At 37.7% G+C, this 24099-nt stretch overlaps 1 protein-coding gene across 1 annotated transcript in view; it reads right to left on the bottom strand.

Moving 5' to 3' along the window:
* Window positions 1–4033: 4033 nt before the first annotated feature.
* Window positions 4034–24099, bottom strand: part of LOC140226952 (presenilin-1-like) — a 40190-nt gene continuing 20124 nt past the window's right edge. The window contains exons 3-11 of the mRNA XM_072307386.1: window positions 19273–19499; window positions 16125–16266; window positions 15098–15165; window positions 12973–13193; window positions 11634–11732; window positions 10009–10119; window positions 7343–7519; window positions 5908–6020; window positions 4034–5121 (exon numbers count right to left, since the gene is read on the bottom strand). Of these exons, the coding sequence (XP_072163487.1) occupies window positions 4966–5121; window positions 5908–6020; window positions 7343–7519; window positions 10009–10119; window positions 11634–11732; window positions 12973–13193; window positions 15098–15165; window positions 16125–16266; window positions 19273–19499 (1314 nt within the window). The 3' untranslated portion in view covers window positions 4034–4965. The remainder of the gene's footprint in view (window positions 5122–5907; window positions 6021–7342; window positions 7520–10008; window positions 10120–11633; window positions 11733–12972; window positions 13194–15097; window positions 15166–16124; window positions 16267–19272; window positions 19500–24099) is intronic.

Below are 24099 nucleotides of genomic sequence, written 5' to 3'. Positions count from 1 at the left end.
AGCGTGAGTTTTTCTTCTCTTTTCTGGATGAAACACATATAGACAAAATTTTAGGTGGTCTGATCAGTCAACCACAGCATATCTTTTCTTAAAAAGTGGCCACTGCTTGCTGAGCCTTATGTATATGTATAAATGTATATACCAAAAAGATGAAAGAATGCATTATATCAAAAAGCATTAGTTATATAATGAAAACAAAGGGAAAAATTGACCAGTAACGAAAGATAAAAAGTGAAAACTTTGAGCAAAGAAAATGGGTTTCATTTTTCTTTGCTCAAAGTTTTCACTACACATACACACATTATATAATACGGATGAGGATTTTAGTCCACGTTGGCTCTAGTACACAAAAGTCCAACAACTTTTAATGGAGTGAAATCCTAACGAAGATGCATAATTTGAATTTGGCACAACCATTAAACACTGTTCAATGCCAACCATGCACTACAGTCTATTCATCTTTTGTATATTCAACATATGTGAGACTTGGTGAATCGCATGATGTATAATGGCTGTAGAAGGCCTGCTCTGAGCGGCTCCATCCCGTTACCTTCTGGTAATGTTTTAGCTACAAAATTCAATCACACACACAGAGTAAAACCCAACCTCAGATCCACCTGCCACTCGGTTACACATACACCACACCTCCTCAAACACAAACACACACACACACACACACACATGTATAATATATATATATATATATATATAGATAGATAGATAGATAGATAGATAGATAGATATTGAGTAAGTTGTCCACATGTTGGCGTGATAATATCATCAAAAATAAAACTGTTGGTGAATATACAGCATGAACTTGGTTTAAGTTTTGTTTTTGATGATATACATACATATATATATGTATATATATATATATATATATATATATATATATATCATATATATTGCGTTTGTGTGTGAGTATGTAGACAGAGAGAGATAGCCAGCTAGACTGAATATCATGCACATTAATAAAAAAAAGCACCGACAAAAACAAAGTATGTCATGATATGTTTTTCCAATTTTTTAATACAAGTCTACTTGATTGACTTATCATTTTGCAAGTCAAAGCCACTTTAAGATTTGTTTAACTAGTAGTTGCAATATTCTACAATGTTGCACAGGCCCAAGAAAATATATTCAGTTCTGTATCTTGAAAGTGAGCACTGTGGGACACACAATCATACCACATTGCTAAACACACTTCATAAGCCAATATTTTGGAAACCCATTATCCATGTATGCTGCACTCCCAACAATATCCTAAGATATGGACTTCTACTAATGAACATAGATAATTGTGGATATGCGTGTGTGTGTGTGTGTGTGTGTGTGTGTGTGTGTGTGTGTGTGTGTGTACGTGTATGTGAATGTGTATGTATGTATACGTATATCTTTTTCCCCTCTCTTCATCTTCTTCCAGAGATTGTAGGATGCTACATTACTGTGAAAGTGGAAATTTTCGCGGTGTTGAAATTTTTGCACATTTCGCGCAACCAGAATCTAGCGCAAAAATAAAAGCACATGAATATTTTTGCTTGAAATGTTCCAGTAATTGATGTCTTGATTCCATGGAATTAAAAACAAGCGAAACTCTTCTTACCCAGCTGAGCGCGAAAAATTAGTCGCGCGAAAATATCCACTTTTACAGTATATTCATAATTATGCTGATCTTGGCGATCAAAGCAATATAACAGCAAACTTCAAAAACAGCCCTGTATTTCATTTCAAAACTGGAATGAAATATCTCAATTTTGAATGTCTCACAGGTAATTATGTACTATTTATCTTATTACCAGAGCAAACATTCAGATGCTATTTAATATTAAGTACTCTCATCACGGAATATATTTTCTTGGGCACAGAACACATACATACATTATTCTGTCTGTATATTTGGCCTACCACAGAGTATAAAAACCTCATAAAGCGTCATTCTAAATACATTAATACCTACTGTACATAGAGAGCCAAAACCTGCTCTTCATACCTGCAAAATCACGACACACAGTCTAGAATATTAATGGACATGGCTGTGTGAGGTTGGTCTGAAATCAATAAGTTAGACCGACATCGATTTGCTCAGCTGTTCATCAAACAGATAAACATATCAGGTAAGAGGGGGAAAATGCATATCCAAACTGTTTGAAACAAAACAAAGCCATTTCAAGAAAATTAAAACGAGACATATCTTTACAACAACAACAAAAGTAACTCTTAAAACTATAAAACACAAGAATCATTTGAACAATTATCACAACTTTTGCATACTGCAGTCATCACGTTGCAGGAGCCTGCAGACAGAGGGAATGCATAATCAAGACTAAATGACTAAATAAAGAAGAAATTAATTCCAGTTATATCACCTGACCACATGCTATCATATCAGAGGCAGAACTCATCAACATAGTCACCAGTAAAAATTTCTTGGATGGCGCATCTTGAAAAAACATCAAATTCAAATGAACTAAATTGAAACTGAAATAATACATGGTTCCCGCTGAAAACGTCACATTAATCTATGTGATAAGTGAGTCCTTGGATTTAGTGTACATGACCAGCATTTGAAGGTAGCACAAAACCAGGATCAACCATGAGGTCAGCAATACAAAACTGCTTCATCAGATTGAAAGAATATATGTACCAGTACATGTAGGTTCAATCTTATTCATGTATGCATTGTTTGTATGTATGTGTGTATGTACAAATTGCACAGACAGTTAGTCTTAAGCCAATACCAGCAACTGAAACACGAGGAAGATCTTGCTAGATTTTTTTTCCCCTCTCTAACGTCAAATGACTTTTGCATCTTTTACGAATCAAAAATCATACCAGTGTTCCAGAGTTTATCTAAACTTGATTGATTGTACATAAGGCACTGTATTCTACTTTCCTTTAAATGTTTACTGAAGTTTGGGGGATACAAATGTTTTGGAATGGGAGAGGTAATGTCAACTTTACGCAACTGCTCATACTCTCTAACCAACCTCAATATCTACAGTGCTATGTTAAATAAAGATTAGTGACATGATCATGATTGCTGTGACTTGTAATGGATAATGTGCACGTATAGATCCCTATTAAAGCATTTAAAAGTAGTCTAAAACTAATGTGAGAGTGCTGAAGAAGACTGACAAACTGTTTATTCTGCTGAGGAGTCAGTTATCAAATCTCTCAACACAGAGCATCAAGGTATAGTCTGTTTCTTTTCTAAGGGCCATATATATTTCTACATCTTTGTAACATCTTTGTATGGAATCAATAACCACAGAGACTTCATGACATCATATAGTGTACACTACTAATACCAGTTCATCACCAGTTTTATGATTAACATGCATTAAGGAGTTCAGTGCAACTGCAGTGCGCATAGTGGGAAATGCCTCTAATGCCAAAAAAACAAACAAACAAACAAACCAAAAAACACACAAACATGGGAGGCAAAATGACTGCTACCATGGCCACACGTACAACATTTGAACTTTAATAGGAAGATGCCAACTCAGCAATCATTTAGCCTACAGTGTGCACATTTGATAAAATTGTGGCATATTCTTACCACGATGCAGGAATTAATAATACGTACATCACTTCTTTTTTTTTCACACAATGTATTCCTCTAAAATCCAACTATGTGCAAACCTGGAATCTATATTTGTCCACATCAATATGCCACTGCAGGTGTAGTAATAAATCTTTTTACTGGCAAGCAGGTGAGCTTTGAGTCAGTAGGACGTGAATAACCTGATTAACCTGAATAAGCTGATTGCTTCAGCTTAATCCTAACAGCTTCAACATAGCATGCCAAAGTGATCTACTTTTAAATTTTTTTCACTTAAAGTCTTACGATGAAATATTGTGTAACATCCATGGCTTCCACATTTAGTCTGCTCTGAATAGAACAAATAGTGAGCACTTACTGTTTTGTTTGAAATGAATATCATGATTTTAAACTCCTTTTTTTTTTCTTACTCTGCCTAAAAAAAAAATACGGACGGGCATCTACAACCGTGTGTTTCTTTAAAAACATCACTTTCAGACGGTGAAAATCTGATCCCATTTGCAAATATACAAACTCTCCTTAGTTGTGCTATGTCTGAGCACTGGGCAATTCAGTGAAATTTTTCTTACATTGCCATTGTTTTTGTTCACCACTGTTATGAGCTGTCGAACGTGTTGGTATTATTCTGATTGGAATGCTCACTGATCATGCTACAAAGTGCATTGACACCAGAACGCATTCTCACAAGAATGAATCTTGCTTGTGTCTTTGTGGTCATTTTCCCACTGTCCATTGGTTCCAAATTGCTTCTAAATTCTCCATGTACAATTTTAAAGGGATGGTATAGGATTGGTGGAGATGAGGAATGGGCTTTTGAATTTTTGCGAGATATCAAGAAACCACTTGTAAAATAGTACAGAGCATACCATTCTAAGAGGAACTCAAAGTTTATTTGATGAAGATCAGTTTTGGAATGGCTGAGACATCCTAAAACAAAGTAAAACAAAGCGATCATAATAAAAGATGCGTCCCACCTTTCATTAGGATTGCTCTGTTTTGGGTATCTCAGCCATTTCAAAACCAATTTTCATCAAATAAATGCTGAATTCCTCTTGGAATTACATGATCTTTCGTATTTCATGAGATGGTTCTCATTATCTCACCCAGAAATGTTAGAAACCTGAAGTTAGGTCTCAACCAAAACTATACAATCCCTTTTAAACAAGCAACACAGCACAGGCATGAAAGAATGATAAATGTGATAAATCATAATAGCTAGGAAAGGATAGAAATAAAGCTATAAAGAGTGGCTGCGGCAAAGCAACAGAAAAAGAATAATATAAGAATCTATCTGCGTAAATCACGTAGAGTGTGAAGTGGCTGTTCAGCAGGTTTGCAACTCATCAATTGTTCCAAGAGTGCCAATGTCCATTTCCAGCGTTTTGCTGGTGGTTTGCCCATCATCATATGTAGACCTGCTTGCTAGCGAGCTCATCAGTGAAGGGGAACACAAGGTTTGACGAGCAGAAGTAGAAGACAAGACCAAAGGCAATGGAGATGGGCAGAGCAGGCAGGGCCTTCTTAAATATAGCTAGGAGGATGAGCGTCAGGCAGAGACCCTGTGATTGACAGAAGGATAGAGAGACACAGAACATAATGTCGAAGCATGAACTCTTTCCTTTCTTTTGACAGCAGGGGAGGTGCTTCTGAGGCATACAGTGATTTTTGTACAACCCCTACATTTGATTTCCTAAGACAGCCATAATTAAAGGGATATTTTCAGGGAAAATTTACTCACATTTCTCAAAAAGTTAACAATTGACAAGTGAATTGCTGAAAGTGAAGAACGAGTCATACACAAAACACATGAATTGTTAAAAGACCTCCATTCCCATTTTGCAACTTTCATTGAAAAGTTATATTGCTTTAATAATCAAAACAACTCTGTTATGAACACTATTTTCTCTTTATTATTTGAAGGAAATTTGTGAAGATTTGCAATATATTCACTCAATAAAATCAGCTTAAACATAGAGGAGTTCCTCTTTATTCTAACAACTCAAGATATCAATTCACATATGCAATAACTGCAGGGTTTTTCAATACTGTAAAACATGATATATTCGCGGCATGAAATTTTCGCGAATTGGAGCTGACAGCCTTTTTCATGGCATGAAATTTTCGCAAAGTGCCACTGGCGTTCAATGCATACAGTGTAAATAAGAACTTTCGCGTGCATTTTAATTTCGCGAATCTTGGCGCTCGCGAAATTCGCGAAATTAAAGTGCACGCGAAAATTCCTCGTTTTACAGTAATCTTTGGAGAAAACAGTGACACACTTAGCCCTCATACAGGTAGCATGGTTTTCCATGATATATACTGAACCTTACAAATCATTAACTTACGATGAGAATAGCAACAAAACAGGCCACTGTGGTTGTCCAGTCTCCAGATGCGGATGCCTTGCCCACCAAGACACTATAGAAGATGAAATCTCCCAGACCTAGCTTTACACCACCTGGGGGGGGGGGGGGGGGACAAAAACACATACATACTGATATAGATAGCAAGAACTTCACTCTTCATGCACAATCACAAATGAGTTAGCATATGAGCTCATCCTCTGTGAACAAGCATAAAAGCATACGCATGTGCATATTCCATTTGTCTTTCAAATTTTGATATCTGTGCCCTTCGTGGCCATCTTTGGCAGAACTTGTGATTAGGACGATTCTCTTGATTCAGTCCTGTGACAGAAGGTTGGATTTTTCCCATCAAAATTAAATGTTCTTCTCTACATAATTTTCCGTTGGCAAATACACCAATTCCTTCTTCAATTATAATTGATCACCTTTCCTACACATAAATATGTACTATAAAAGTCAATACATTATCCCTGAAACCCCATGTACAGCTATGCCCAGTGGCACTTTACTTATTCTCAAAAGATGGAATACATTTCTCATGTGCAAACCCTGCATTGAAGCCAACACTTTCTTCTTTTGATTAATACCAGTCATTGTACATGAAGGGAAGAATGTATCCCAACGTCATATGCTTTCATTTTTGGATCTTGCATTACCTGGGCACCACTGCATGAAACTATAGTAACTCTACAATAACTGGTAACTCCGCCGTCACTGGTAACTTTTATAGCAATGCTATTCCACAGCCAATCAAAGCCAAGAACTCACTGATGGTTTTCACTGACTGCAGAGTTACCATTAATTGTAGAGTTACCTTGGTTTTATGCAATGGGGCCCTGATGATGGTTTCAACAGACAGTAACTTGACTCCTTCATTCATAATAGCACGGAACAATGAGCTGAGTTAAGACTATACACTGACTACTGCTAATCACCTTGGCGATCAAAACAGAATCTGTATCACTCTCCCTGTTTCTAAGTGAATGTGTGTGTGTTATGTGTGTGTGTGCATGGTGTGTGTGTCTGACCAACCATATTTCTGTACAATGTTTTGTTTTGTTTTTGTGGATGTGAATTTTGTGGCATTGAATGAAATTTAAATAAAGAATTAAAAATAAAAAACAAACTAGGTTTGTACCCTGCTCTTTGCAAGAAGTGAAATGTGATCTTTTTTGTTTTCTAAAAATGTGTTTGAGTAGTGGCTCTCTTTCACACACATGTCTCTCTAGTTTGTATTTCTGCTGGCAGATGGGGTGTGTAATTTCCTCTCACAAGGAGGATGAGAACCCACAACATTGGTTCCACTGGACTCAGAAAACCTTGAACAGGAGCCCCTTGTTTAGAAGCAGGGCAGCCAGGCAACCACCTGAGCCAGCACGCTGCCCTGGATAATATCAGGATTATGGTGACTCACGCTCTGCATCCTCCTCCTCTTCTGGCGGCGGTGGCGGCCGGTTGCTATGCGTGTTGTTTTGCCTCAGCGCCCTCACGGCTGCTCTCCTATCCTCCGAATTCGTGGAACCGCTCCTCTCCAGGTCCCGCTCCCTTCGTGCCTGAAACTCGCTATCGAATCCACCATTGTCTTCGTCAGCTACTCATTGGCAGGAGGAACAAAAGGATTTAAAGAAAAATCATTGATGGAAATTATGGTTACTCATTATACTGCACCACTTTTCATATGTCAAGAATCAGATTGAGCAAACTAGCCTGCCCCATGCATAGGTTTACACCCAATTTTTATTCCAATTCGACCAAAACACATATCTAGGTTCTTATTAAGTACCCCTAATCTATTAACAATGTCATAAGAAATATACCATCTCTCTTATTTGACAAATAGTAGGAAGTTAATCACCCACAATACTCACTTTGCAGACAGAAACACACATGAACTGATGTAAGGATATTGCAGGTGTCATGTATAAATCAAAGCCACAGTCATTTTAAAACAGTGGCATTTCAAATAGTACATTGCCATATCACAGACAGAGAGGACTGGCTGTGACTTTCTTTTCATACCTATATTTCAGATTTTAGGGAGCTTTTCCTTACATGTCTGGACACTGTCTTACAGCTGAGTGTGACACTCGCAACAAAACGGCACTAATGTAGGTCAAAATTTATGTCAGAAACAATTTTGAAATGACCACTGCCAAAGACAGTACAGTGAGTACTTCAATTAAATTTTGTTCTGTTACTGTGGAATCTCAACAGTCTCGCTATTTACTGTATAAGCTGTAAACTGTGAAGCAAGATATTTTTACAGCATAAAATTTTCAAGAACTGGAACCAACAGGCTTTTTTTACAGCACAAAGTTTTCAGGAATTGCCACTGGCATTCAATGCCTATAGTGTAGACAAGAACTTTCATGCGCATTTAAATTTTGTGAATCTTGGCACTTGCAAAATTCGCAAAATAAATGTGGATGCAAACATTTCTGGTTTTACAGTATTCCATGATGTTTTCATTTTCTTTAATTTTTTTTTTCATCTGACATTGGGGAAATTAAAAAGAAGATCAAAATATTTCTGCAAGCAACACAAGTCCAATGCATATCATCTTCAAAGTGTAATATATAAAATTGAGAACCTTCTTGACTGGGAATAATATACAGTTGAACCTCTCGTATCCGGACAAGTCGGGACCGTGGCTCATCCGGATAAGGGATTTGGCCGGATACGGGAGACTCAATGCTTTATACATGTACATATACATACACATGTACTGACGTAGCCCATTGTAGTACCACATGTAGGAATGTGTATAATGCAACCTTTTCATTGTTTCATTTGGGGATGTTTGGGGATGTTGAAATGTCTGGAGGTAAGCAATTTGGAAGGAAATTTGATGAAATGTATGTTAAAGGGAAGATAAACCCCAAGATTAATGTGGATTGAGTGAAAGCAGCAACATTAGTAGAACACATCAGTGAAAGTTTGAAGAAAATCAGACAATCGATGCAAAAGTTATTAATTTTTAAAGTTTTGGTGTTGGAACCGCTGGATGAGGAGACTACTAGCGGTTATGACGTATGAGTGGACTACAATATCAAGAAAATATAAAGAAAATACCACAAAACTCCATTTTTCATGAAAATTACAAATTCCATCAACTTGATATTGACAAATGTTAAGGGTAGCAATTATTCCCCCTGCTTTCTGAAAGCGGTTGGTCCACTGCTCTTTCATAATTCCAGAAAAGTGAATTTTTGTTGAATATCCTTTATATTTTCTTTGTATTGTTGTCCACTCATACGTCATATCCTCTAGTAGTCTCCTCATCCAGCGGTTCCAACACCAAAACTTTAAAAATTCATAACTTTTGCATCGATTGTCCGATTTTCTTCAAACTTTCACTGATGTGTTCTACTAATGTTGCTGCTTTCACTCAATCCACATTGCTCTTTGGGTTTACCTTCCCTTTAAAGGGGAAGGCTAGTAACTGATCAGTGGGAATCAGTGGAAATGCTGGGAGATGATTGTTCTAATCCTTATGGGATTCATTCAAGAGTTCATTGTATATCTATTGTTGTGTGAAAATGATTTGCTTCAGAACGGTCTCATATTCAAGTAATGTGCAGATTAATGCTCCGTCACTGACCAGGGACGCTAACCTGGAAGCATTAAACTGCACATTACTTGAATATGAGACCATTCTGAAGCAAATAATTTTCACACAACAATAGATATACAATGAACTCTTGAATGAATCCCATAAGGATTGGATCAATCATCTCACAGCATTTCCACTGATTCCCACTGATCGGTTACTAGCCTTCCCCTTTAATCATGTTGGAAGTAATATGTAATTCATGTGTGTTTGGGTAGGAGTTGTCAAGGAGTTGGGAATCCCCCTTTCCTCCCGTAATTATAAAAAAAAAATCACGGCGAGATTGCGTCCGTATAATAGAGAGATCCGGATAAAGGGAGGCCGGATAAGAGAGGTTCAACTGTATAGTTTTAATTCCATCACTTTGATTCTTGGGGTGTCAAACTACTCACTGAACGAGTAAAACTTGATAGACAAAAAATATCACGCTCATGAAATGTATGGGGTATAGACTTGATTTTGATACTTACTGGTTGCATTTGTCTGGGTAGAAACAGCATCTTGTGGTCTTTGCTGCTGACTATTTGACTTTGGTGTATTTGAATCTGTATCTGCCATTCCAACTAACCATACCATTGTTGCTGCATGGAGAAAGAAGGTCAACATATCAACATGGTTACTTGCATGCAACCGGATAGATAACTTATGTCTGATCGTAGTAGTTAATGTTACCAATCCTACCACAGAAAAATTGAAACTGCACTTATATCAGAAGGGCAGTTCCACCCTAAAAGTCTCCAAAGAAAGCATCTCAAATTTTTGTTAAGAATCAAAACAAAGAAATACACAAAATACAAATATTACTGCAGGTCAATATTTGTGTAGGCATCCCTTGACAAGTATTGGTCAACCTCAAGACTCACTTGTGGGATTACACAATGCAGAATCTATTGGAATACGCCATCAAAAATTCAAAATCAGTTAAAGACATTTTGTCTCACCTCTCTTTCTAAATCAGACAAAACAAAGAAACAAAAAACAACATTTCCAAATACCACTTGCATATGCATTTCAAAGTCTTTCTTGAATGCTTAAAAAGCTTCAACAAAATGAAATGAAGGCATACAAACACAGTACATTATTTGTTTATTTATATTTCTTGGTCCAATCTGTCATGGGAGTTGATCAGAACTGCAAACATCATGGAATGAATATATCCAATAAGATATTTGCTTGGGGTGGTCTATCAGAAGACTGTGACCTATTGGACTGTGATCGTTTTGTTTCTTTTTTCTCTCAGTTTCAATCATAAACAAACGATGTAGGTAAAGACACACAAAAATAATAGCTCATTATCCAAAGGAGTTTGATTTTGACTACATCTGGTGTTGGAACATGACTAATATAGCAAAGCTGGTATTTGTTTGAACATGGCTGTCACTACAAGAATGCAATGGTTTCGGAACATGAAAAAAGAAAAAGTGCCATGTTGCACATTTTGAAGTTGCACATTATTACTATATCTGATGATGAAATAAAAATCAGTAGAAACTTGCCCTCCCCTGTCTACATCTCCCCAAAGATAAATATGACTATGACTACACATTATCTAACAAATGTCTTCAGGATCAATATTCAGTAACACTGAACAGACATGATATCCTGCAAGGGCGAGCATTACAGTCCGAATTTCGGACTGTTTCTCTTGAAATGTTCCTAACATGATTTGCCATGGACTATACATAGTGTATACATATCCATCTATTGATATCCATCTATCAATCAATTGATCTATATACATATTCATTACATCCCTCTATCCATCTATCTATGTATCTATGTATGTATGTATCTATATATCTATCTATTTATCTATCTATCTATCTATCTATCTATCTATCTATCTATCTATCTATTTATCTATCTATCTATCCATCTATCCATCTACTGGTATCCAAATGTACACCCTTTGTCTTTTCCCACTCACAGGAATAGATGAGAGCATAATACACTGAATATACATATCCATCTATTCATCCATCAATCTTTCAATCAATCAATCAATCAATCAATCAAGCAATCTATTATCTATCTATCTATCTATCCATCCATCTTTTGGTATCCATATGTACCCCCTTTGTCTTTTCCAACTCACAGGAATAGATAAGAGCAGGGAAGATCTGTTCGTCTCTCTCCTGAGCCGTCTCCACTAGCAACCTGAGAGGACCCTTGGGGCACAGCACAGCAAACAGGTCTGAAAATGAAAACAGAAACTTATAAAAATACTTTGCATTCAAAACACAGCAGCCATTGACAAAGTCGTGCGATATTAAAATCCTCAAGGCAATTTTGCAAAGTATGTATGAGCCATATTCAATAATTGCTGGAAAAAAAGGGCACGAGATAAAGATTCAAGGTGTAGAATAATTTCAACTCCTCACATTGTGGTATTTCGGCCGACTCTTTAATGCTCTGGATCAAATTGTACCGATCGTCTTCACAGCTCACAAAAAAACTAAATCAATATCTGCATCAGTAGATGCACAGTGTATAAATAACCAGCCAACCAGAAAATGAAGGAAAAAAAAAACAACTTACAAACACAAAGAAAACATAAAGCCCCGGTGCTGACATAAAAAAAAGAAATACAAATCCAAAGTGGGCGTAAGGTGAGCAGAGAAGCCTGCTAATGAGCAAAGATTAAAAGAAAAAATAGATTCTCAACCGGAGAGCATGTGTTGCCTACAGAGGGACCTTAATATACTTTCATTCAACTTTCATGCTATGTTCCAGCTTGCCACATCAATCTTGCAGTTGTAATTATGGAGGACTTGTTATTCTTAACAGGGATTTAGAAGTCAATTAAACATAGAGAGAGGTGAGACGGGGCCTCTGACAGGATTACATCCGCCCACACAAGTATTCTCAGGTTAGATGACACAGCTTTCAAAAATGATCTGATTCACACACTGTGGACCAATACAATAATTTGTTTTTTTCTTGCAGTAAATGTTACACAACAACCTGGTTTTGCTCTCAATCTTGCTGAAATGTCATGTACTGATAGTTTGGTCAGTCCTGTTAGCCATACACTATGTTTATGTGTGTGTGTGTGTGTGTGGCGAGATGTAGAGTGGATGTGAAGTACTGTATACGCCATATATTTAGTGAGTTTAATTTTTCCAGACAATTTCGTGAGCGGTTATATTCACAAACGGGAAGTACAGTAATGAACAGGAAAATGTATGCGTGCACAATCGTGTTATGGTCGGGATCAGAGTTGATGTTTTTGGGTGTTCTTAAATTCGTAAATACCACCCAGCTCGTGAAATTTGCGAAAATAAAAACCTCGCAAAATATACAGCATATATACAGTTCTTGTTTTCAGCGGAAGCATATAAACCGGTTTCTCCTCTATCTTTCTAGTGTCCTCTAATTCCAAAATTCTGGCTACCCCCCACCCTCTACTACCACTCTCCAGTCAAGCAACTTACCATAGACAGCAATGGCCGCCAGAATGGTCCAGAGGGTCCACTCGGGGAGATACTTGATGAAGATGAGGGCCATGAGGGCCGAGATGACGATGAGGTAGGCCTGTTGGAGGTGCAGCGGTCCCTTCCAGTGAATGCTGACCATCCCCACCATGCCAAAGTTCCAGATGATGACCGCTATGGTGAAGTAGTCCATGGGAATGTTGTAGGTCACCAGCAACTCTCTGCAGTGGAGGTAATGGGGAAGGAAGCAGCATGAGCATGTTAACAGCCAGAGCAATCACTGGAATTAAATATCAATATCAGTGAATCAATGGATAAAGTGAAACTGTACAGCAAGATATTATTACTGTATACACCATATATTTCGCGAGTCTAAATTTTCGCGAATCAGGACTTCCCGACAATTTCGCGAGTGGTTAAATTCTTGATCGTGGAGTCATGTACTGAACGGAGAAATGTATACGTGTACGTCACATTCATATCGGTATTAGAGTCAATATTTTCCCGTGTTTTTAATTTCGCGAATAGCAGCTGACTCGCGAAATTTGTGAAAATAAAAACCTCGCGAAATATTCAGCGTATACAGTACATTATGAAAGTTTCATGACTTGCCGACTGCCTTTTTCGCATCTTTAGATTTTTGCAAACTGCCACTAGCATTCAATGCATATAGTGTAGACAATAATTTTCATGTGCATTTTAATTTCGCGAATTTGGTTTTCGCAAAATCAAAAGGCAAGCTAATATTTCTGGTTTTACAGTAGATCAATGGATAACTGGATGGATGGATACTGAAATATCGCCCATCGATAAATACTGTAAAAGCTGTTACGGTTTTCGCATACAGATATTTTAGCAAATGAGGAGTTCAGAGACATTTTTGCAACTTGACATCGAGGCTTAGTGTAAGTGCTCTAATGCATGTCCGTTTACAATATTTTCCTATGTGGTTTTATTGGCAGCCCAACAGTGATTCACAAAAATTAAACCCTCATAAAGATGACAGCTCTTAACCCTTATCAGGCCAGGCTTTTTAGGCTATGCCGAGATCTCGGCCATCAGTGGTGCGATCACAACGAAATTTGGCATGCATGATACCCACATCATAATCTACAAGATTGTGTCATAAGATTTTTTGAAACAATCAAGTTCTAATTTCAATTAATTAATTATGCAAATTAAGCCCAAGATCATATTTTAACCTAATTAAAAGCATTGAGAGTCTACTTTTTGGTATGTGTATCTGTTTTAACATATTCAACAATTGTACATCACAAAAACTTTCAAAAGTCATGTACTTTCTTCTGTATTTTGTTTTTGGAATTTCTTATGTATTTCTTTCTTTTTCAACTTTTGTTTTTCTCTGGTTTTTTTTTATCGGAAATTGCTACTGACCACTTTTCTACCATAATTAGCCTAAAATTAATCAATGAAAGTGATTAATTGCAAGAATAATCAGGTTTTTATCAGGTATTGCTCTGTTGATGAAATATAACAATTGCGAATTTTGATTTTAGTTAACACACTTTACATTTCGTATACTTCACGTTAAATACAACCGTATCAACTCCTAGTATAAAGCTCAAATCTTGTAGCATAATGCCGTTCACAGATCTGACATGGGTCTAACTTGTGTACTGACATACAACATACTGCAAGCTCAAAATAAATAATCAATAGGTAATGACAATTGTGGAGCCCTCTTGGATAACAGTTTCTGCACTGAAAAGGTTACCCCAAATGGCTATGAACAAACACCTATCTACTCTGGCCAAAATTTGCTTTTTGATTATGTTTTCTTTTTCAAGGACATTTCTCCCTTGGAAAAGTGGGAAAGAGAAGAACTGCAGCTTACCAAGGTTTTATCACTATAATGTTTGGATATTTTCTGGGATTTTAGGTTAAAAAAAACCAACAAAATAACGACAACTTGTTGTTGCTGAAAACAAAATCAACAGAAACTAACATTAGACCTGGTAATTGCTGTGCCTGATGGCCATCAATGATATAAAGAAATGGAAAGCTCTACATATCACTGCATGGCATGGACATGGCCAAGAGTGTATATATCAAATATATCACTTCACAAAAACCAGATTAAGATGGGAGCTGTCACTGAACTCACTGTAAATAGAAGAATGTGAAGAAGAACAGGAGCATAAGCGATGACAAGACTAACCAACCGTGGATAACCTGGATTGGACAAGAGAAAGAGAAAAAAACATAAATACAGAAAGTTTTTACAGTTTCACTTGATCATGTCAAATAACTTGTGCAACATACTCTGTGCATGTATGAATTGTGAATATCTATAGACCTGTTACGAAGTACAGAATGACGTTGGTGGCACCATGAATATATCTTTTATGTGATACGCCACTCAATGAAAGTCACCCAGTACAACATAGCCTACATTCTACATTCTAGCCTTGATTTGTATTTGCAAGTTGAGCTGAAGAGCTACTGACATGTCAAATATAAAAGACTATCCAAAATATCAAATGCAAGACTTGAATTATGTCATTTTGATATGATTCTGCATCAATCAAGGTGTAGAAATACAACTTTTCATCCCTTCCCTCTCCCCCTAAAAAAAAACAAAACAAAACAAAACAAAAACCCAAAACCCCAAAATTAAAACATGGAAAAGATACTGCAATAACAATCACACTTTGAAAAAAAAAAAAATGATGGCAAAAAGATTTGAATTTTAAACTACCAAGGGTTAGAGTCATCTCCACACATGCAGGTCCAGGCTTACCCTGAAGTAATTTGGACATGTTGCATTTCTTTTCAACAGTATGTGATAGATACATCCTGAAAATGGCAAAGACAGTTATAAATAGAGAGAACAAGAGGCAGAAAGCAAGGATGTGTTGTATGTATGGAAGTTTTACAATGGTGGGGGAAAAATAGAAAACAGAAAAGAATGTAAAACTCCATATCTCCAGGAACAAAAGTCACATACAAATCCCCATTCTATAGAGATGTGTACACGACACAAATGGAAGCGAGCCAAATGTCCCACAGTATAAACAGAGGGTTAAGGTTTAGAAAGGATGTGCACACAGGAATAATACTGGCATGCTACATAGGTCGGTCTTAAAGGGAGACATCAACAACAGGCAGATTTTGTTGTCTTCCGATCTCACCTTATAACATCGGTACTTGTACAGGACGACAAGGAAGATGGTCATGATGAGGACGATGCCGATGATGATGAGGGCATTGGCCAGAGCGTTCCATGCTTTGGTTCCAGCCTGATCGGACTTTTCATGAAAAGGGGTATAAATCCTGGGTTGGAGAATAGAGACACACAAAAAACAACCATGCATAACAAAACAAGTGTTACTACAGTTGTAGTAATCTTCATATTCAAGATATATTTTTTAGGCCTTTCTTTTTGCATCTATATTCAGAGGATCACTGACAAACTCGCATTTCACACCTTCCACTCTTATTGTAGTGGTCTTTTCGTTCAATGTTACCTATAAAAGTACTTCAAGCTGAAGGAACATGTTTGAACACATACAATAACATTGACATGAGCCAACACAGAGATACATACTGCCATACAAAAGCAATGAACTAGAGCAGTAGACTTGGATACTTTCTCACACAATAACTACATTTTGCACGTCTGCCAACATTCCCACATCCAAATCAGGGAGATTCCACACAGCAATCAGGGAGATATCTGTGTGTTACATGCATTTCAATGGGCGAAAATAATTCCCAAATCAGAGAGATTTTAATATTAATTCTCTTATTCAGACATGAACAGATTTTGACATTTTCAGGGAGACTCCGGCAGAATCAGGGAGACTTGGCAGCTCTGCATTTTGTCACGGGTAAATTCAACATTCTAATGAATTCCTTAATTTCGATTGATGCCCTTAAAAACTGACATATGACCATCTTTAGACCAAAGAATGTTTCTTGATATTTTTTCTTGATACATTTCCATCAGCATATATTTAGCATTGCTATTGGACTTTCCCTGGAAAAGTTATGGACATGAGATGACATTGTAGCTTCTGACCCTAACCTCTCATCGCTTTCCCCTGCGAGTGTTCACTATTGGTCTGTGATGCACTTTACTGGATTATAGAACGACAAAATCATCCCAAGTGCCATTTTGTTTCATCAAGGCCACAGGCCGAGGTGAAGTAGAACAGCACAAGGGATAATTCAGTATTTGGAGTTCTACAGCCCAGCACTGGTGTATCAACAGAACATGCACTAATTGTTGTAGTAAATAGATGTTCCTAATCACCTTTAGGTGGTGGTTTCAGAGCCCTCTATAGCAGCCTCAAATAGCCTCAGCTACAGTAAAAATGCTAGGGGGTTCGAGACGCCATTTTTTTTGCAGACCCGGAAGTTATAACTGAAGGTCATCGCCAGATAATGTAAACAACCCAGCTATCGTCATCAACAGCCACTGACAAACGCCACAAAACTTGCACACTTTTGCATTAATCATGTTTGCAATCATGTGAGAAATTCAAAAGCCCATGCTTTGTGTCGGAGGGGAACTCCGTCACCGTAGGAACAGAGCCAGTCGGGCCTGCAAGGGCTTGCAATGGCCTGATCTGGGCAAAATCAGCTCACACAGTATAAAAAGATGAGAAGCCATTTTTGAGAAGGCTCTCAAATCTCCTCAAAGAGGTTCAAAAACCCGCTTGCAGTATAATTGGGGTATTCATCAGATATAATGCAGTGAAACAACCACACACACACACACACACACTAATGCACATAATTCAAAACAGCATACGATGTAGATAAAGTATGATGTGAACTTTGTTCCTGTCATGTGTGTTTTCAAAGCCACAGGGAAAAATACATACATGTACCACAGTGAATGCGCTTTTAAAACTGATGTTCCATGTCAAAAGACATAATAATCTTTGGAATATCTTTTCATGACAGACAAAACAAATTCAACAGAATTTGTAAACATCTAGAGCTGGCAAAGGCTGTAATATCAAAGGTGGTTCATTTGCCATTTGAGAGGATAACTGCCTCAACATTACTACAATGTACTGTACCTCAAGCCCTCTATGAGAGTTACAATTTCCTATAATAAAGGTATTCATCTGCTGTAACAGCCCTTTTTTTTACACCGAACAAATATGTGATTTCCCATGCACATGTACACTATACACTGTAGTTAGAATTTGTCACTTATAAAAGAGCTGTTTAAGACATACATTCAGGCTGCAGGCAAGTCAAAAGTAGAAAATATGGGACAATGAGCATGACATCACCATTGGAATGGATTTCCAAGAGGGTGGGGGGGGGGGGGGATTCCAGTCTGAAATAGTCCATGTGACACACAAAATCCCCTTTCAAAAATAGCCAACTGTAGTCGTGTCCCTGTGTGATGCAAAAAAAATTGATGATGGATGGCACGGTTAATATAAAGGGAAACATCCTTCAACGTGAAGGAACTGGTCATTAATCTGCATTCTGTCCATTTGGCAAGTAGGGCTGGAGGGTGGAGCAAAGCAAGTCCTGACATTTTGCGAAGATTAGTAATAGGGGTCATGCATTATGCATAGCGACTGATGGGATTAGTGCGGGCATGGTTGTAATACCCTGTCCATCCTGAACATTTCCCTTTCCCTGCTAACCCTGACGAACTCAGACAGAGAAGAGAAATTATGTGCGAGATCTGCTCTCTAGGCACAATCAAAATTCTCAGAAACATGGTGCCACAATAATATTGCCAGTAAGCTGCTAGAAATATCTAAAGCCATCCATTCTATTTATCCCACTTTGGCAGCCCATGCCATTTGTATTTCACAACACACACACACACACGCACACTGAAATACACACTCTCTATGTAGGTGGGGACAGTTGTACACATGCTAATCTCTATAATATACTGTCCACATCTAAATACTCATTTGATAGTGCTCACATGTAATATGTCAATGTATGACTTGTCCCTCTGCTATAGGAAAAAGTTTCTGTCATATTTTTTGTTTCTGTTTTTAAATGAATTTCTGTGGCTCTTGCTTCCATTCTGTTGATGAACAATTCCTTTTTTTTTTTCATATATTCACAGGAATCATTTGCAGAATACCTACATTACAGGCAAAACTGCTCATTCTAAATTAGATGCTCAAGCCCATATAAGCATACCATCAATGAATATGCCTAGATTCTTTCAGGGGGAAGAGAAAACCTGTGAAAATGGAGGTAAAGAACATTGCTTTCCAAAAAATTCACTGCAGAGGTCTTTAACTACATGCAACATTCACTACCACCAGTACAAGGAATCATACTCACAGGTAGACACCATCTGACTCTGTGTAGAAAGACACCGTGGAGATGGTCGCCACGACGACCAGCATGCACAGGGATACAGGCACGAAGAGCATGATGACATGTTTTGCTCCGTACTTGAGGATCTCCTCCTCCTCCTCCTCGTCATCACCGCCTCCCCTGGCAAACTGGTTATTGGAACGGGCATCCCGCTGGCGCTCCTGGTTGTTACGCCTGCTGGCTGCATTAGCCTATGTACCAATCGAGAAATACAAGCAAAAGGAAAAGACCATTCCAAACTGAGTGGAGTTCTTGTATTCTAGCATGGGTGGCAGAAGGGGATGGGGTCAGTCAAACTTTTTGCCAGAGAACTACTCAATTTCTAAATGTATTAACTCGGAGAAAAGTCTAGAAGTCATCTACAATATGATAAGCAAATTTATGAAGAAATATGAGAGGGAAGTAAACTTGTGTTTTGGTGTTATTTTGTGTATTACAGGTGACTATTTGAAATAATTCAGAGGAACTGTTTATTGTTTCATTATTATTATTATGGATACACATTGAAAATTCCAATATTTGCAACTAAATTGAAAAAAGAAAATTTCTTTCCTTGACTGACAATAAAAAGAAATCCAACTACTCAAAAATGAAATTACAATACAGAGACACAATGTACAGTTTACAAAGGATCTGAATTATCGATAATTATCAACAAAGAATTCAATGTATCTCAAAATGAATGTTTGCCGCATAACATCGCTCTCCTTGGTAAGTGACACTCTGACCTTCTGCCCTCTTGCCTGCCTGAGAAGATGCCAAGGTTATTTTTCTTTTTCTCTTTTTATATTGAGGTATAATAAAACCATACAAAGGGTACATATGTAGTACACAGTGATAAATACACATAACAGGTCAACAATCAGAGCTGGAAAACAAAGTTTTGAAAGTGAGTGTCTAACTTCCCATTTTGTTCTGCTTTGTATCTCAAACAAATTAAAGAAATGAGATGATCACAGCATGGAGAGCTACCACAGTCCCATGATCAAAGTAAGGTTTTGTCTTTTAGAATTTGCATATATAGGTAAAATCGTGTACATGGGATAAAGAAATTGATGTAACTGCTTTGTGAGGTTTGTACAGCTAAAGAGCCTTCCAAACACTGAGAGGGTAATTAACTTCAATTTTACTGATATGAGATTTTCTTGATGATGCCACAGGGGATTGACTGCAGTACAAATACACAAGTACAATGTACAATACTGTATACGCCGAATATTTCGCGATGTTTTTATTTTCACGAATTTCGCGAGTCAAGTACTATTCGCAAAATTAAAGACACGTGAAGATATTGACTCTGATCCCAATGTGAATGTGACGTATGCGTGTACACTTCTCTGTTCTGTACAGGACTCCACGATCGCGAATTTAACCACTTGCGAAATCGTCAGGATTCCCGATTTGCAAAAATTTAGACTCGCGAAATATATGGCGTATACAGTACAAAACTAGTAGCTAACGAATGATGAAAAGATCCAGGCTAATTATTGCAAAAATCACACTTTGGATTGCCCCTTATCTTGTATAAAATAGCAAGAGACCCACGGGTTTAGCGCTCACCTGAGTATCGCAAGTTCACCTTTCACACAGTTACTGACTAATCTTTAACTATTCACAGCTCTACTAAAATTTGACCAGGCATTCTCAAGTAGAAGATGAAAATGTACAATAAGGGCCCAAATTTTTTAAGATTCCTTAATTTGGGGGGGATTAGGGCCCCCTGGGGCCCTCTGGGTGGGGCATGGTGCCCATTTTGATAAATTGAGACCCTGACCCCCTAGGGATGCTACCTGCCAAGTTTGACGAAAATCCATCATGAGATTTTCAGGAAGAAGATGCAAATGTACAATTCAGGCCCCCATTTGGACCTTCCCAACCCCCCCCCCCCACCCCAAGAGGGGCACCCCTGGATCTGCTATGAACAAACTTGAAACTACAGTCATTAATGTACTCATAGTATTATCTTAGCTCGATAACTTCTGATTCTAGAGAAGATTTTTAAAGATTCCTTCATTTTGGGGGGTTTGGGCCCCCCTGGGGGCCCCCTGGGTGGGGCATGGTGCCCATTTTAACAAATTGAGATCCTAACCCCCTAGGGATGCTACATACCTGCCAAGTTTGGTGGAAATGGGTCATGGTATGGGGTTCTCAAGAAGAAGATGAAAATGTACAATTTAGGCCCCATTAGGACCCCTCCCCACCCCCCTCCCCTGGGACCCAAGGGGGGCACCCCTGATTCTGCCATGAACAAAATTGAAACTACAGTCATCAATGTACTAACTCATAGTATTAACTTAGCTCTATCACTTCTGGTTCTAGAGAAGAAGATTTTTACAGATTCCTTAATTTTGGGGGGTTTGGGCCCCCCTGGGGGCCCCCTGGGTGGGGCATGGTGCCCATTTTAACAAATTGAGTTCCTAACCCCCTAGGGATGCTACCTGCCAAATTTGATGAAAATTGGTCTTGGGGTTTTCAAGAAGAAGATGAAAATGTAAAAAGTTTACGCACGACGGACGACGGACGCCGGACGCCGGACGCCGGACGAAGGGCGATCGCAATAGCTCACTTGAGCCTTTGGCTCAGGTGAGCTAAAAAGTCATTTGTGGCAATGAACTATACAGTAAAAGGATTTCAGCTGTGTTTCATGCAGGTACTCTTAATAATTGTTGCCGAGGTTATTGCCCTAGGAAGTACATTTAGACCAGCGTTTTCCACACTCATCACTCAACAATAAGGAAATCAAAGTGATGAAGAGTTTCCTGCAAACGCCCAGTAGAAGGATGGCCGGCAAGACAAGTTTTACTGCATTTACAGTACTCGTATGTTGCACACCATGCCTTCCTATGAATTTTACTGCCCTTTATAATCGACAGTATGTGTAGAACATTACAGTGGTAATGGGAGTTTTGTGCATTAGGCGAGTATACTACAAATTAAATGAATCAATTATTTCTTAGGAAAAAGAAGAAAATACGATGTTGACAACCATGTGTGCAGATTCACACAAAAGTAAGTGAACATTCAAAAGTGCATGTTACAAGCAAAATTTACACTCAATACACTATGTACTGTACGTATGCCTAACACGCACAGATGCATGTAAATGTACACTTGAAGTCATTATTACAATAAATCTAATTTTGGTGGGAATTTACAAAACGAGCAAAAAAAAAAAAATAAATAAATAAATTGTACAGCCACCTCAACTGAGTGCTTCATACATCTCACAGATTTCTAATGCTAATACATAGACTTACATTGTACGCTAACTTGAGAGTACAATGTACATTTTATATTATACAACGTATAATCTAAACATACAGTCTTTTACCTCTCTTCCTCTCAATCATTCTTATGTATACAGTACTGTTATTTGTCTACAAACTATGGCAATAACAAGCTAGCAAGCCCAAGATGAGAGATAGTCCAAATCTCTCCGTGTGCACTCGACCAATGTTCAAATTCCAAAAACACAGACTCAAACTCAATGAACTTGAAAAAGAATGACTGACTGACAAATTGTAATGACACTGCAAATCAAGATCTCACATCTTCTCTGGGAAATGAGCATTGTGCTTGCTTGTACAGTAAATGGCCTACAATATATAATTTTTAATCAACTTCAACCTTTCCAGTTTGTCTTTCAGTGAATTCTGAAAGACCCATTTGTAAAATAAACAAAACAAACAAAACAAAACAAAAACAAACACACACACACAAATGAATGTGAAGATATATACTCTGCACATTTTTTTAAATATTTTTTTCTTTTTTGTAACAAAACTACTAGCTGTTACAAAAGACATTTCCCACTTTTGATGCTTAATAGCTCGAAAACTATGTATCTGATAAAACTCTCATTGGTATGAGTAATAGCTGAATAGTGTACAATTTAGTTGGAGGTGATTTGAATATGAAAACCCATATCAGTTTCATAAAATCCATGATTAATTTCAGCGTTAGGTTCCAGATTTGTATATGTGAGTGTGTACATTGTACATACAATGACCATGAACAATGGACCTGGATACCACCTGTTTAAAGCTCTGCTCTGAGGCACATGAATGCTTCATTAATAATTCATGAGGGATTGCCCTGGGCACTGCTAGTCTGAATTCCTAGCAAAGGGTGAAATGCATGCACATGAAAAAAAAAGTAAGCGCATGTTTCCATGCGCTTGCATACACCACATTTCAGAATGAATAAAGGACTAGCTGTGATAGTGGAATTCTTCATGAATAAATAATGATCATCAAAATCCAGGTCATTATCCAGGACCATTGTCTGGGTGTCAACTACACACTCCCATACACACCAATTGACTTGTGTTCAAAGTTAAAGTTTTGTACAGAGGGTTGAAAATAGAGCACAATCTGAAACCTCACTGAAAAATTAATGTTTAATTTCATGAAACTGAATTATGTTGTCATTTTAAAATTGCCTCCAACAAAATTGTACACTATTCAGCTATTGCTCTTATCAATGTCAGTGTTATCTGATATATAGTTTTTGAACTATTAAAAATCAAAAGTGGGAAATGTTTTTGTAACACCTATTATTTTAGGTCTCCACTCCAAAATGTGCTTGAAAATTTGAAATATAATCTCTGAGGTTATCTCATGATGCAGATATCCATACATGCATCTGGGGCCTGTTGCATTTAACCTGAAAAAACTTGGTTTATATTTAACAGAGCTTTTCCCTATCTGTGTGAAAGTCAACGGCAGAATCATACTTACCTGAGTATTCAGTTCTTACCAGACATTTTCTCAGGTAAAAAGATTTATGCGC

Source organism: Diadema setosum, chromosome 1 (assembly GCF_964275005.1).
Source record: "Diadema setosum chromosome 1, eeDiaSeto1, whole genome shotgun sequence".
NCBI lineage: Eukaryota > Metazoa > Echinodermata > Echinoidea > Diadematoida > Diadematidae > Diadema > Diadema setosum.
Note: the sequence above shows the minus strand (reverse complement) of the source record. Positions and strands in the feature narration are given on the sequence as shown.